General features: G+C 41.0%; 3 protein-coding genes across 3 annotated transcripts; all 3 read left to right on the forward strand.

Moving 5' to 3' along the window:
- Positions 1-3368: 3368 nt before the first annotated feature.
- On the forward strand, positions 3369-5032 carry LOC135236609 (odorant receptor 131-2-like). The gene has a single exon (XM_064303075.1). The coding sequence runs from the start codon at positions 3369-3371 to the stop codon at positions 4320-4322; it is 954 nt and encodes a 317-aa protein (XP_064159145.1). The 3' UTR covers positions 4323-5032.
- Positions 5033-9455: 4423 nt separating this feature from the next.
- LOC135236136 (odorant receptor 131-2-like) lies at positions 9456-10876 on the forward strand. The gene has a single exon (XM_064302339.1). The coding sequence runs from the start codon at positions 9456-9458 to the stop codon at positions 10410-10412; it is 957 nt and encodes a 318-aa protein (XP_064158409.1). The 3' UTR covers positions 10413-10876.
- Positions 10877-14194: 3318 nt separating this feature from the next.
- Positions 14195-15723, forward strand: LOC135236377 (odorant receptor 131-2-like). Its single transcript, XM_064302691.1, has one exon. The coding sequence runs from the start codon at positions 14195-14197 to the stop codon at positions 15146-15148; it is 954 nt and encodes a 317-aa protein (XP_064158761.1). The 3' UTR covers positions 15149-15723.
- The last annotated feature ends 900 nt before the right edge of the window (positions 15724-16623 follow it).

The raw sequence follows: 16623 nt of genomic DNA on the forward strand, positions 1-16623 counted from the left end.
TGAGGAGTAGCGGGTCAGAGCTTCAGGCTAATTCTTATCTGTGGGGACAATCGATTTCTCTCCAACTGCAATCATGACTTCACTTTGGCTTTGGTGCCTCTGTCGAATCAGGGCAAACGGAAAGGTAGGCCCATCCGTTATTGTCTAAACTGCAGCGAAGGCCTCCCCTCAAATGCCGGCATCTACTGATTAGATTAAATTGCAGAATGTGCCTTGAGACCAAAATGGGAGGAGGAGTGCAGACGGAGAGGGCGTCGTCTCGCCGAGTGGCTTGACGAATCAGAGAGGACTGGCATTAGTGAGGAGATCCACCCGGGAGGTGGCTGCAAGAGTCACACATCTCCACAGAGTTACCTTGTTTGTTCAACAAAAGGGAAAAACAGGATGGTGTAATTAGACACTTGTCTCCGGGGTCAACTGTTAATAATTAATGAATGTTCACAGCACTGAACTGGAGAAGCGGCTCGACTCTTAACTGCTCTCTCGAGATTTCTGCCTGTAGCCCACCCCACTACACTCAAGCATTAGACAAACAGAAAGCCAAACACCAATTATGTGATGATGAAACTCAGAATGTGATTGCCAATGTTGTTTGAAAGCTTGGTACGCGCAAGTCTAGACAGCTCACGTCAAATTTTCAAACTTTGGCAATCACGTTCTGAGTTTCATCATCACGTAATTGGTGTTTAGCTTTTTATTTATCCAATGCTTTTCATTACACTGAAGCAGTCAGATACATAAGATGTACAGCTATTATAAAATAATTTAAAAAAATAATGAATTACCGAAAGCAAATATTTCAAACAAGACAAGTGTTATTTCCTTAGCACAGCAAGGAATACAAAATGTGCACATTAAAAATGAGTAAATTGCCCTTAACCCCTTCATTAGCAGGCAGTCTGATCCTAATCATGATATTTAGAGTAACAGATAGATACCAATATCACAGCTGTTAGAAAGCATTCGCTTTCATTTTTTGTGTGTCATATTACTTTCCAGTGGATCTACTGCAAACTGCAGAAGACACTGCATGCGCAGTCAGACTTCCCAAAACTTACAGTAGATACAGGGTTTTTATACTGGGGTCTGTGAAAAACATTTTCACTTTTAAGAGTGTTTGTGTTTCCAAGTTTCATGTTTAAGACTTTAAGACCAAATAAAACTGATTTACAAAAATGTCTGGTTCATCCTTGGCAATCCCCATAATCTATAACATATTTATGTTTTCATGAGATTGGCATCATTTTGGATGGTTCTTGCAGATAATGCATTCTGGTGTCCACATGACATAACTGCAGAGATATTTTGTGTCTATGCAAACTTAGTAATACATATTTAAAAACAAAATATTACATTTTAAAAATAAGTTGAATAAGCAAAAAAAGCAAAACAAAAAGAGAATAAGATGGCAATCCATGTATTCTCTCTATTACACCCCATAAGACATGTTTAACATAGTCTGATTTCAGTCTGGGCAGTGCCTCGGAAATGTTCAAAAATAAAACATGTCCATCAAAATGAAACATGTCCCTGATCTTATTGCCTGTAACTAGGACAATTAGGCATATTTTTCCTATAACTGCCCTAACGCCTTATTTCTGCCTATATGGTTCCACTGCCCCAGTATTGTCAAATCAACTCATCAATGTAAATACAATATTTTATCATATATACATTTGCTGCCTTATGAAGTGGATATTATCAGAGGGGTATTCAATGACTGACAAAAAAGGAATGTGTGTGTGTGTGTGTGTTTGTGCGTGTAATCGGGGCTTTAAATAAAGTTTCAGGGGGAAAACTCAACCTAACAACTTAAAAGTAAGTTTTTGTCTGCGAGTAAAAACATCTACATGATGTTGCCTTTGATGATATTGTGTTTTGCCCATATTACTACCCCTACCCATGGAATGTAATGCCTTGATTTAATTAGCTTGGCACAAGGCTTATGTCAATCTAAGCAATCCAAGTAAGGATTTCCTTACTTTGCCAATGCAAAATTTTCAATAGGGTGACCGTCTACCAAATATAATAAACACCCCAACATATCAAGTAAAAATGGGCCCTTCCATAACTGTATGAGTAAGTAAGTAAAGATTATATTAAATAATAGGGGATCATGTTTGGCTAGATGGCTGACAATGTAAACAAAGATAAAACAATTCCTGCGAGAACTGGCCATGGTGAATTTGCCTGTTAAAGAATTCACTTCTCTAAAACCACGTAGCAGGCCATTCAGAAAGAAGCATGCTCTTTCCTCTCAAAAATGAATCCATAGGAATATGACACGTATGAACCTAATATACCTGTCCATACCTGAGCCAGCCTCTCCCCAGATAGCCTCAGAGTGACTCTTGGCTATCTGGGCTCTTAACCTTGTTCTCTAACCTTCCCAGCATCCAAAGAGCCATACTGAATAAGGCAGAGACTTGTGCCCCACGCAGCAGCTGGCCCTGGTGTCAGCCTTTTACTCACTCCCTACCACCTTTTTAGCATGCCAATCCAGTCATGCCAAATGAATTCAAACTCCGCCACTCTACTTCCTCCTCTACCCACACACTTCCCTTAAAATCATCACTGCCTGCTTACTGCAGATCTTGGTATGTATTAGTATATGTCCTCTCAGGGAAAATAAATCATTCATAATGGGGTTATTTACTAATTATCCACAAACTTGGAATAAATAAATACATATGGAATCCCACTACTTTCACGGTGTGAAAATTAGCAGAAATATCTAATTAAGAGAAAAAAGTGCATCTCATTCATACGTTCAAGCAGCTGTTAAACTAAATGCTCTCTGGCACAGTTGCACTAATTGTGAAAACTATGCGCTGTGACAATGCCGTGAAACTAATTTGCCCCTTGGGAAGTACAGAACAATAACAAAACAACGCCCTTTAAATTAAGTGACAAAAGAGAAAATCCCGCTGAGAACGAACGAATGAAAATCTATTGACAATAAACTATATAACCACAATAACTCCTCCTGAAACACAACATCAGTGAACTGACACGGACAAGGTAAGTGTGGGACAGTTTACATGCAATATGATTTTTTTTTAAACTGCATGGATATTTATTATTGTGAGATTTTTTTTTAATGACTGATTATTAATATTCCACTATAAATTGTGCTTTGTCACACTATACTGTTTACACTTTACTCTCTTTTTAAATTAAAGTTTCTTTTAAATCAAAGGCCATTAATTTATTTAAATTTATGTACAAATAATACTTTGTAACTGCTAATTATTTTAATTGAATTCACTGTGTGCATGCATATGTTTGTATTTTACATTTTTTTGTTTTGTTTTTTATAACAAGGTTACTTCAGATCCTTGAAATTTCTCACTGCCCCCTACTGAACGATGCAAAATCTGACCGAGAATCCAGGAAACTCAACAGCCAACGCAGACCTGATAATAGCAATAAAAATCTCTATTGTCCTCCCCCTTTTCTTCGTCTTCCTCTACTTCATCGTCCTGATGCTGCACACCCTGGCGTCACAGAGGCAGTTCTGGGAGAACCCGCGCTACATCCTCTTCGGCTACATGCTGATCAACGACACCCTGCTGGTGGTGTGCACCGTCCTGCTCTTCCTCCTCTACCTTGCTGAGTTTCGGTTTTCCTTCGTCCTCTGCATGACCCTGATCTTCGTCTCCACCATCACCTTCCTCAACACGCCGTTCATCCTGGCGACCATGTCGCTGGAGCGCTACGTCGCCATCTTCTACCCACTGCGGCGCCCCGCTGCCTGGCGAGCCGATCGCATTTGGGCCGTCATCCTGCCCACACTGCTCGTCAGCTTGGCGGTGCCCATCATCGAGCTGTGCCTGGGCGGGCGCTCCCCGGGGGCCAGCGCCCTCACCACCCTGGTGCTCTGCCGGAGCAATGAGCTCAACAACTCGCCGCTCCTCACGCTGGTCAAGATCTCGCTGTACGGCGTCTTTTTCCTGGCGGTGGCCCTGGCCATTTTCTTCACGTACGTGCGCATCCTGCAGGAGGCGCGGCGCATGTGGCGGGACCAGGCGGCGGTGGGCAAGGCGCTATACACGGTGCTGCTGCACGGCCTGCAGCTGCTGCTGTGCGTCATGTCCTTCATGCAGCCCGTGACGGAGCAGGCGTCCGTGGTCCGGGCGCGTTGGCTCCGCGAGCAGATCCCCTTCCTCAACTACCTCTGCTTCGCCCTGCTGCCCCGCGTCCTCAGCCCACTCATATACGGGCTGCGGGACGAGAGCCTCCGCACCCACATGAGGAGGGCCGTCCTGTGCTGCTCCCCCGCAATCACCACTCAGCACATGGGCAAACCTGCAACCCATTAATGCCCAGATTTTTTTTCCCCCCAGAGGTTTCTTACACAAGCATCTATAGTCATCCAAAAAATAAGAAAAGATGGAAAAAGAGTGGTAGAGACTTCGGCAACTTCAGTTGCCTGCGGGCTTAAATGGGTTAAAATCAGTGAGGGGGTAGGGGTAAGTTACATTTCTTGAAGGTCCCCAACATTTTAAAATCTTGACCTCATCACTGAGAATTTGCTGCTGCGAGAGATTAACATGTGCTTGGTTACTGTGCAGGATACTGTTCTTTAGGATTAATAAATATTTTAATATACTTAATGTGCACATGTCTACATGTGCCTGGCATCTACATAAATGCTACATCTATGCACCAGATAAAAATAGCAGATGTATGACAGAGAGGCAGCGAAAGACTCCAAGTCACTTAAGTCAATATTAATCAAATTTCTCCAATTGTTTGGTTGATTTATTTTATACTTTTCTCCTCCGACCCCAACTCACACGAGGAAAAAATAATTCCATGAAATGTACATGATGATGCAATATAATCTACAGACTAACCAGAAAATATTGTTTGGTGGTATTGAATTAATAAAGATAAATGTGTCAAATGTGAAATATGTCTTGGAAAAGAAAAACAAACAGCCACCTCAGACGAGACTGGGTATCATTATTTAACATTTTCTTAAATCAGGCCAAATGTTGTTTTGTTGTCCCTACTTCTGGATTCCCTTGGTAACAGTGCACCCTAGGTGTAAATGTACATCTATTTTAGCTGGAATTGGTCAATATGCTGTAGTCTCAACGTAATGCCAGTAAACAGGAAAAGAAGATAAATGTTAGATAAATGTCTGCATTGATGTTTGTCCATAAATGACAAACCATTTTCTAGCAAATAAAATTTTTGGTTCAGATTTACTGCAATAATAGAGGAAGACGTAGAGCTTCACAAAGCAGTGAACAATGTACATACAGGCATATAATTATAAACAGTTGTCTTGTAAATATTCCACCAATTCCAGTGTTGGAAATGACAGAAATTAGGCTCCCAAGAATTGTCTACGTTTACCTTGCAATGAAACATTTCAAAAGAGAACAAATGGTTTTTATAGGGGGAATATTTGTTATGTTCAAATGCCAGTTTGTTCTAATTAAAGGTGGAGAAACGAAGCAGGAGAATATAAAAACTACGTAAACAGTGACAACATAAACAACTATGCGCATGTGCGTGTTCTGCCCTAACTAACTTCGCAGACTTCGCAACATCAATAACACAGAGTCCTTAGACTATTTCTGATAACAAGCAAAATAAATAACAAGTAAATTACGTTAGCTAGCTAGTTAAATCTATGTCTAGCCAGTATTGAGGTTACCATTCGAAGAAAAGAACCGTTACTTAGCCAAAATCAAATGCGATAACGTGACACTACCAGAAAAACAAGTGACGGAAACAGATAACTGTTGACAGTATTGCACCTTCGAGCATCATACGTTCCTTCCGTAATCCATAACGTTCTGGTTCATGCCATTCCGTGTAAAAAGTGCACTCTTTCTATGATATTTCTTAAAAACGATGATTAGAGACACAAACTGGAGCTAGTGGTGGGCAGCATGTGTAGCCAATGCAATTACTGTAGGTCATTTATTTGTATAGCATGCATTGCTGGAAAAACATCGTGGCTCTCTTAGCCTAATCGTTTGGGTCATCTTGCTAGGTTACCACAGCAAAAAATGATCAGGCAATGTAACACTGAAGTCATTGGAAACAGGTATCATAACGTTAGTTCAAAACGTAGGTAAAGCGTATCAACTACTAGTCAATCAATTTAGTTAGCTGATTTATAACTATTGCAGGCTTATTACTGGTCAGCTAGCTATCGCTTATCATGAGTTTGTTACCTGAAACGAAGTCAGTGCTAGAGTGAGAGCACCTATTCGACCACCTTCGTTCGACAGACAGGAAAGTGTAAATTGATTTGCAACTATGAAATGGGCGAAATATCGGTTACAACCTGTACCTAGTTATGTAGGGAAAAGGTCCTTGTTATCCTCCTGTGGTTATTTTTTCAGTACGTTCATGGTTTTTTTTCTGTGCCGGCAAATAAGTCAGAGGTGGTCCAGCGCTAGCTTTTGGTTGCTAAGGGGACGTGTATCGACCACTCCATATAAATGAATGGAACTTGACATAAATTTGCTAGTATCCTTTCGTGCGTATTTGAGGTTAATGGGGTGAGATCATTACGAGCGCGTTGCTTGTCTTAAGTTGATAGAGTAAATAAGGCTGTATTAGTATTACTAAATGTGTGAAGGCGATTTTTAAAATACAGTTTATTATGTGTATTTTTACTGGACTTACATTTTAATAGGTAATGATGTCCAGTTCTCGAAAATACGAAGTAACAACGAGCAAGCACCAGCTATAATAATAGCAGGGATTCAAACAATTAGTTTCACAATATTCCCTCGTGAGGTTACAAAGTTAAATTATGTTTTTATTTTTTTATTTTTTTTTTTACAGATTTTCGAAATGTAGTTTGTTCCTGAGAGTTCCTGAGGTTGCACCCCACAGCACAACAACCTGAGCCCAACATCAATCTGCTCATCAGTTTAACTTTCACTCCGTTTGTCATCGGTGTCATATTAAACACAAACCCAATAATAAACAAACACAGAGCGGAAGTTAACTTAGGGCCAAGCGCATAACCTTGGCAACGCGCGTGCGTCCAATGAAAGCGTCTATATGTCTATGGGGGAGATGGATAGGGGAGATGGCAAAAATTCAACTTTGACCCCCTCGCCGCGTCGCGGTAACCAATCTGATTTGATCTAATGATCCGTCAAGTAAATTTTTTCTAATTTTAGTTCCACATTCTATCGTTCCACAATGGAGGACCTAACTCGTAATGGCCGTATCGGGTTTCCCAACTTAATACAATCTCCTACAGAGACATTGATAAGAGGAACCCAGCGTGGAGAAAAGTCTCTGAAATTGTCGGTGGCTCTAGTTATCGCCGTTAGCTACGATTTTTGCAGTAACCTAGCTCTGAAAAATGTTAATAAGCTGCCTAGCTAGGCTGTCTAATGACTAGCGATAGTGAGTAACAACAAACAATAACAAACCAAAAAAATCTTCCTAATGTATTAGTTGCTAGTTGTTCGTTTCTACCGGCCACCTAGCTAGCTAACCAGATGTAACTTTGAAGTCATTATCTGGCAAATTAGCCAGACAATGTTTTTGTAGTTGGTTGTTAGGCTACTCACTAGCTAGACATTAAACAGCCTAACTAGGCAGCTGATTAACATCTTTCAGATCTAGATTACTGCAAAAATGATTTTTATTCAGACAGGACAATGAATATGAAACACGACATTAAACCCGGTCAACATTTAACGAACACAACTGTCTGTCAAAAATAGGTGACACGCCCACAAACAGCCGATTGTGTGGACAGAATCAAAATGGAGAATGGCCTCACATTGGTCTTTGCCTGGGGCCTCCAAATCACTAAAACCGCCCCTGTTTGTATGTACAATATAATTTTTCTCCGTTCTTTATTTCATTACATTACATTTCATTTGGCAAACAATTTTATCCAAAACAAAGGATAATAAGCACATATCGAAGTTCGTTGGACCAAATACAAACAGATATATTCTAAAAAATATTAATATTTTTTATCGAATGAATGGGGCACATTGGGCTGGTGCTCAGGCACCCAGCCCCCCGTGCATACACACACACACAACACACACACACACACAAACACTTTCAATTTTTTGAATTCTTTCTTGTATTCAATGACCCAAATAGTGTTCAGATACATTCTCTAAATCATGATAAAAGCACATTTGCTGAATTGTTTTTGCTGTTTGTAGGCTATTTTATCATCTCCCTTTTCACAGCCCTCTTTGTTAATATAAACAAAACAATGTTTTACATTTCTTTGATACTGTTTTTCTATTCCCTCATAACACATAGTTCAGGGTTATTAACCCTTCAGAAAAGTTAAGTGAACTACAAATTCCAATACCCCTGCAGTGTCCATGTCAGAGTGAGAGACATGTTCATGTCCCAGAGAGGACAAGAGATTAAAAAATTAAATAAAAATAAATGTGCATGCGTAATATCAGTTCACATCCTGAATCAACCTTACTGTCCATAAATACAAATTTCATCTAACACACCCAGTGGAAACCTTGATGAAATGTACAGTTTGATACTGATATGGCCAACACATTATACACTCGTTCCAGGTGAAATCAACCTACCTGTCTCTTGAGTATATCACGCAGGAATCTGTATGTCAGTACATTCAATGGTTAGCATTAAATTTGTAATTTTGAAATTTAATTCATTTTGAACTTTGTTCTACATGCAACCTACAACCCCCCCCCCCCCCCCCCCAAAAAAAGAGAAAAATTATAACCCAATGGTTGCTTTTCTACTGTATTTATTATTTTCAATTATTTTCTGCTGTTTCATGGTGAAATAATTTCATGGGCATGTCCCCCCAAACTTGGTGTTTTAAATTTTAAATATCAGCTCCCAATTCTGAAACCAACCTACACCTAAACCAGCAGGCCAGGCCCTGTGACTCTTCAGGATCAGGAGACCAAGGGGATTTTGTCCCCTGAAAAATCTTCTAACCAGTGACTGCTGAAGCCACAGCAGTCACCATGGCTGCTATGTTAACAGTTGCTTGCGAGAAAAGAAAAAAATCTGCACCCACAATGCACCTGGCTGATCAGTGAGCTTGAGACAGGGTATAAAACTCAGCGTGTCGTTGCAGTTGTCACAGTTGCTCTGAAGAGACTTGTTAAAGGTAATACTTAAAGATGTTCCGATTACGGTCACTGTTGATATTGCGGGGCTTATCTGTAATGAAACCTAACAATTATTTCAGTATAGGATCAACTTATTTTGCATTTCATACTTATTTAAATATTTCAGCACTGTTTTTGTTTCTTCAGGTTTTCATATAATGTCAGTACTTTTGGCTTTGCAATGCCAAATGGCAAAAGAAGCTGAAATCCAAAATTTAGAATTTGACTAGAAACTATTTTGTGTCAAAACCTAAGTGAGGATCAATGTATAAACAATGATTCCGTATTTCCTAAAGCAACTTTTCTTTTTTTTCTTTTTTCTTTACTGTAGGCATGTCTAAAAACATCACACAAGCTGCCCTCAGTGTGCTGTCGCTAGTTCTGAATCCGAGGCTGCTGGTAGTGCAGGGGTTAGTGGGGATCTTTCTCTGCGTCAACTTCCTCATGATCTTCACCTTTTTCAAGAAAGAGGCCTTCCGTAGCAACGTGCGCTACATCTTCTTCGCGCACACCCTCTTCTGCGACACGCTGTTCCTGGCGATATCCGACGCCCTTCTCGTCATTAGCTTCAGCAGGACCCCGATGCCCGCCGGGGTCTGCATGGTCGTCTACGGTTTCAGCAGCATGCTCAACTTCGCCACGCCCCTGACTCTCACCGCCATGTGCGTGGAGCGCTACGTGGCCATCTGCATGCCCCTGCGGCACGCCGAAATCGCCACCCCGCGCCGAGCGACGGGCTGCGTCTTCGTCATCCACGCCCTGAGCTCCGTCATGCAGGTCGTCATCTTCTCCATGGTGGTCTCCTCCGCCCCCGCCGGCTTCTACGCCGCGCCGATGTACTGCAGCGTGGAGCAGCTGGTGGCGGTACGGTGGCAGCAGGATCTCCGGTCGGCCCTGTCTCAGCTCTACTTCCTGCTCATGTCCGTCACCATAGCCTTCACCTATTTCAGAATCATGGCGGCCGCCAGGGCGGCCTCCGCGGACGACAGGAAGTCCAGCGCCAAGGGTCTCAGGACCGTGCTCCTCCACGCCTTCCAGCTTTTCCTCTGCCTGATCGTGCTGTGGGTGCCGTTGATCGAGACGGCGGTTCGCGAAGTAAACTTCACGGTGTTCCTGGAGCTGAGATATTTTGACTATATCGCCTTCATTCTTGCCCCCCGTTGCCTCAGCCCCCTGGTGTACGGTTTGAGGGATGAAAAATTTTTCCAGGTTTTGAAGAGCTACGCTCTTTTACGATGTTACAAGACATTGCCCCCGACTAAAATATTTTCCATTTCAGAAAAATCTTAGAGAACACACACACACATATATATATATATATATATATACTTGCTTAACAGGGATTTCCCCGGTTGATTTCATGGTGACACAGCAGTGTATGTTTTCAAAGCAAAAAGGCAAATAAAAATATTTGAAACAGTGAATGTTGAAATTTACCCGAAGGCACTGACAGTCCTGTCAGCTTGTTTGTTAAAATCCTTAACTACAGAGTGTTGTTTACTGCACTGTTGTCTTTTCATTAAATTCCAGTAGAATCAGGAGCTGTTAACATTACTGGGTAGTTTGTCTTCATTCTTTTGTAGTAATGAATGATAGGAAGATTTGTCATAGAAAATTAACAGTGTGACTAATAAGAGATCAATTGATCATAACTTCAAGTTCACTCTTATTTACAGGGGCTGGCCATTGCTTTTCAATTGCAATCATAACTTTTATTTTACTTTTGTGTGCAAAAGGAAGTACATGCAGTACAGGACTCGTACAGAAAAACAAATGTGGGGAATCCTAGTGAGATTAAACTGCAGTATGTGGTGTATTGAGACCTTGCAGAATCTAATTCTATGGAGGGCATAACCTTCAAGCCTTCCACTGATGTTAAAAGGAAACAATCAAGTTCAAAATAAATCGAAATGGGGGAAAACATTTTTAAAATTTTAGAATATTGTTCAAAAGCTGCAGGGTGTTTTTTTTTTTTTGCTGTGAAGAATTAAGGAAAGAAAACTCATACCTTAGTCTGACCATTCTTTGCTTGTGTCACATGCAGACGTTAGGGTTTGCAAAGGATGGTGGGTAGTGGAGTCGTGCAGACGTGGACGGAAAGGGAGATAGCCGATCAGAGAGGCGGAAGGCTATTGGTGAGGAGAGCCAACCGGCAGGTAGCTGAATGAGTCGCACATCACCACTGCTCTCTCGAGATTTCTGCCTGTAGCCCACCCCACTACACTCAAGCATTAGACAAACAGAAAGCCAAACACCAATTATGTGATGATGAAACTCAGAATGTGATTGCCAATGTTGTTTGAAAGCTTGGTACGCGCAAGTCTAGACAGCTCACGTCAAATTTTCAAACAACTTTGGCAATCACGTTCTGAGTTTCATCATCACGTAATTGGTGTTTAGCTTTCTATTTGTCCAATGCTTTTCATTACACTGAAGCAGTCAGATACATAAAATGTACAGCTATTATAAAATAATTTTAAAAAATAATGAATTACCGAAAGCAAATATTACAAACAAGACAAGTGTTATTTCCTTAGCACAGCAAGGAATACAAAATGTGCACATTAAAAATGAGTAAATTGCCCTTAACCCCTTCATTAACAGGCAGTCAGATCCTAATCATGATATTTAGAGTAACAGATAGATACAAATATCACAGCTGTTAGAAAGCATTCGCTTTCATTTTTTGTGTGTCATATTACCCTCTAGTGGATCTACTGCAAACTGCAGAAGACACTGCATGCGCAGTCAGACTTCCCAAAACTTGCAGTAGATACAGGGTTTATATACTGGGGTCTGTGAAAAACATTTTCACTTTTAAGAGTGTTTGTGTTTCCAAGTTTCATGTTTAAGACTTTAAGACCAAATAAAACTGATTTACAAAAATGTCTGGTTCACCCTTGGCAATCCCCATAATCTATAACATATTTATGTTTTCATGAGATTGGCATCATTTTGGATGGTTCTTGCAGATAATGCATTCTGGTGTCCACATGACATAACTGCAGAGATATTTTGTGTCTATGCGAACTTAGTAATACATATTTAAAAACAAAATATTACATTTTAAAAATAAGTTGAATAAGCAAAAAAAGCAAAACAAAAAGAGAATAAGATGGCAATCCAGGTATTCTCTCTATTACACCCCATAAGACATGTTTAACATAGTCTGATTTCAGTCTGGGCAGTGCCTCGGAAATGTTCAAAAATAAAACATGTCCATCAAAATGAAACATGTCCCTGATCGTATTGCCTGTAACTAGGACAATTAGGCATATTTTTCCTATAACTGCCCTAATGCCTTATTTCTGCCTATATGGTTCCACTGCCCCAGTATTGTCAAATCAACTCATCAATGTAAATACAATATTTTATCATATATACATTTGCTGCCTTATGAAGTGGATATTATCAGAGGGGTATTCAATGACTGACAAAAAAGGAATGTGTGTGTGTGTGTGTGTGTGTGTGTGTGTTTTTGCGTGTAATCGGGCTTAAATAAGTTTCAGGGATGCCTGCAGTTACCACCTACAACTTAAAGTAAGTTTTGTCTGCAGTAAAAACATCTACGATTTGCCTTTGATGATATTGTGTTTGCCACATTACTACCCCTACCCATGGAATGTAGTGCCTGATTTATTAGCTTGGCACAAGGCTTATGTCAATCTAGCAGTCCAAGTAAGATTTCCTTACTTTGCAATGCAAAATGTCATAGGTGACCTTCTACCAAATATAATAACACCCAAATATCAAGTCATAAATGGGCCCTTCAAACTGTATGAGTAAGTAAGTAAGATTCTATTAAATAATAGGGGATCATGTTTGGCTAGATGGCTGACAATGTAACAAAGATAAACATTCCTGCGAGAACTGGCCATGGTGAATTTGCCTGTTAAAGAATTCACTTTTCTAAAACCACGTAGTAGGCCATTCAGAAAGAAGCATGCTCTTTCCTCTCGCAAATGAATCCATAGGAATATGACACGTATGAACCTAATATACCTGTCCATACCTGAGCCAGCCTCTCCCCAGATAGCCTCAGAGTGACTCTTGGCTATCTGGGCTCTTAACCTTGTTCTCTAACCTTCCCAGCGTCCAAAGAGCCATACTGAATAAGGCACAGACTTGTGCCCCACGCAGCAGCTGGCCCTGGTGTCAGCCTTTTACTCACTCCCTACCACCTTTTTAGCATGCCAATCCAGTCATGCCAAATGAATTCAAACTCCGCCACTCTACTTCCTCCTCTACCCACACACTTCCCTTAAAATCACCACTGCCTGCATACTGCAGATCTTGGTATGTATTAGCATATGTCCTCTCAGGGAAAATAAATCATCCATAATGGGGTTATTTACTAATTATCCACAAACATGGAATAAATAAATACATATGGAATCCTACTACTTTCACGATGTGAAAATTAGCAGAAATATCTAATTAAGTGCAAAAAGTGCATCTCATTCATACGTTCAAGCAGCTGTTAAACTAAATGCTCTCTGGCACAGTTGCACTAATTGTGAAAACTATGCGCTGTGACAATGCCGTGAAACTAATTTGCCCCTTGGGAAGTACAGAACAATAACAAAACAACGCCCATTTGAGAACTAATGAATGAAAATCTATTGGCAATAAACTATATAAACGCAGTAACTCCTCCTGAAACACAACATCAGTGAACTGACACGGACAAGGTAAGTGTGGGACAGTTTACATGCAATATGATTTTTTTTTAAACTGCATGGATATTTATTATTGTGAGATTTTTTTCAATGACTGATTATTAGTATTCCACTATGAATTGTGCTTTGTCACACTATACTTTTTACACTTTACTCTCTTTTTAAATTAAAGTTTCTTTTAAATCAAAGGCCATTAATTTATTTAAATTTATGTACAAATAATACTTTGTAACTGCTAATTATTTTATAATATTAAAGATATGTCATGTATTGCACATTCAAATTGAATTCACTGTGTGCATGCATATGTTTGTATTTTACATTTTTTTGTTTTGTTTTTTATAACAAGGTTACTTCAGGTCCTTGAAATTTCTCACTGCCCCCTACTGAACGATGCAAAATCTGACCGAGTATCCAGAAAACTCTACAGCCAACGCAGACCTGATAATAGCAATAAAAATCTCTATTGTCCTCCCCCTTTTCTTCGTCTTCCTCTACTTCATCGTCCTGATGCTGCACACCCTGGCGTCGCAGAGGCAGTTCTGGGAGAACCCGCGCTACATCCTCTTCGGCTACATGCTGATCAACGACACCCTGCTGGTGCTGTGCTCCGTCCTGCTCTTCCTCCTCTACCTGGCCGAGATTCGGTTATCCTACGTCCTCTGCATAACCCTGATCTTCGTCTCCACCGTCACCTTCCTCAACACGCCGTTCATCCTGGCGACCATGTCGCTGGAGCGCTACGTCGCCATCTTCTACCCACTGCGGCGCCCCGCCGCCTGGCGAGCCGACCGCATTTGGGCCGTCATCCTGCCCACGCTGCTCGTCAGCTTGGTGGTGCCCATCATCGAGCTGTGCCTGGACGGGCGCTCCCCGGGCACCAGCGCCCTCACCACCCTGGTGCTCTGCCGGAGCAAAGAGCTCAACAGCTCGCCGCTCCTCACGCTGGTCAAGATCTCGCTGTACGGCGTCTTCTTCCTGGCGGTGGCCCTGGCCATCCTCTTCACGTACGTGCGCATCCTGCGGGAGGCGCGGCGCATGCGGCGGGACCAGGCGGCGGTGGGCAAGGTGCTATACACGGTGCTGCTGCACGGCCTGCAGCTGCTGCTGTGCGTCATGACCTTCACGCAGCCCGTGACGGAGCAGGCGTCCGTGGTGCGGGCGCGCTGGCTCCGCGAGCAGATCCCCTTCCTCAACTACCTCTGCTTCGCCCTGCTGCCCCGCGTCCTCAGCCCACTCATATACGGGCTGCGGGACGAGAGCCTCCGCACCCACATGAGGAGGGCCGTCCTGTGCTGCTCCCCCGCAATCACCACTCAGCACATGGGCAAACCTGCAACCCATTAATGCCCAGATTTATTTTTTCCCCAGACGTTTCTTACACAAGCATCTATAGTCATCCAAAAAATAAGAAAAGATGGAGAAAGAGTGGTAGAGACTTTGGCAACTTTAGTTGCCTGCGGGCTTAAATGGGTTAAAATCAGTGAGGGGGTAGGGGTAAGTTACCCCTTCTTGAAGGTCCCCAAAATTTTTAAATCACTGAGAATTTACTGCTGCAGGAGATTAACATGTGCTTGGTTACTGTGCAGGATACTGTTCTTTAGGATTAATAAATATTTTAATATACTTAATGTGCACATGTCTACAGATTCCTGGCATCTACATAAATGCTACATCAATGCACCAGATAAAAATAGCAGATGTATGACAGAGAGGCAGCAAAAGACTCCAAGTCAATTAAGTCAATATTAATCAAATTTCTCCAATTGTTTTGTTGATTTATTTTATACTTTTCTCCTCCGACCCCAACTCACACGAGGAAAAAATAATTCCATGAAATGTACATGATAATGCAATATAATCTACAGACTAACCAGAAAATATTGTTTGGTGGTATTAAATTAATAAAAATAAATATGTCAAATGTGAAATATGTCTTGGAAAAACAAACATTTAACATTTTCTTATATTAGGCCAAATGTTGTTTTGTTGTCCCTACTTCTGGATTCCCTTGGTAACGGTGTACCCTAGGTGTAAATGTACATCTTTTTTAGCTGGAATTGGTCAATATGCTGTAGTCTCAACGTAATGCTAGTAAACAGGAAAAGAAGATAAATGTCTGCATTGTTGTTTGTTCATAAATGACAAAGCATTTGTAGCAAATAAAGTTTTTGGTTTGAATTTACTGCAATAATAGAGGAAGAGGTAGAGCTTCACGTAGCAGTGAACAATGGTCATACAGCATATAATTATAAACAGCTGTCTTGTAAATATTCCACCAATTCCATTGTTGGAAATGACAAAAATTAGGCTCCCAAGAATTGGCTACATTTATCTTGCAATGAAACATTTCAAAAGAGAACAAATGGTTTTTATAGGGGGAATATTTGTTATGTTCAAATGCCAGTTTGTTCTAGTTAAAGGTGGAGAAATAAAGCAGGAGAATAAAAATCTATCTCTGTATGTATGCTAATGATTTGATTATGTTGTAATTTCTATGTGTATCCTTATTTTTATGTTTATTTTTTTTTTTTATATTATTTTCATATCCATTCATGTCACCACATTTTTTATTCAGTAAACCATGTTCCACATGACATCACTGATTCCGTGGCATTATTTTCACCTTGCACGAGGACACTACTCATCAAATAGAGCAGCCTCTAGCGAGATTAGACCAGCCTTAGCAGACAAATGTGTACACATGAACCACCCCCCCCCCCCCCCCCGAGGCAGGTTTTATGGCAGTCAGACAGAGAGACATTTAGTTCAATATTTGTTTAACCTAAAGCCACTACAGCCACCAGCTCAGAAAATCTGTC

This window comes from Anguilla rostrata, chromosome 12, assembly GCF_018555375.3.
Source record: "Anguilla rostrata isolate EN2019 chromosome 12, ASM1855537v3, whole genome shotgun sequence".
Classification (NCBI taxonomy): Eukaryota; Metazoa; Chordata; class Actinopteri; order Anguilliformes; family Anguillidae; genus Anguilla; species Anguilla rostrata.

Coding starts and splice junctions, on each gene's coding strand:
- LOC135236609 (XM_064303075.1), top strand. CDS start 3,369: ATGCAAAATCTGACCGAGAATCCAGGAAACTCAACAGCCAACGCAGAC.
- LOC135236136 (XM_064302339.1), top strand. CDS start 9,456: ATGTCTAAAAACATCACACAAGCTGCCCTCAGTGTGCTGTCGCTAGTT.
- LOC135236377 (XM_064302691.1), top strand. CDS start 14,195: ATGCAAAATCTGACCGAGTATCCAGAAAACTCTACAGCCAACGCAGAC.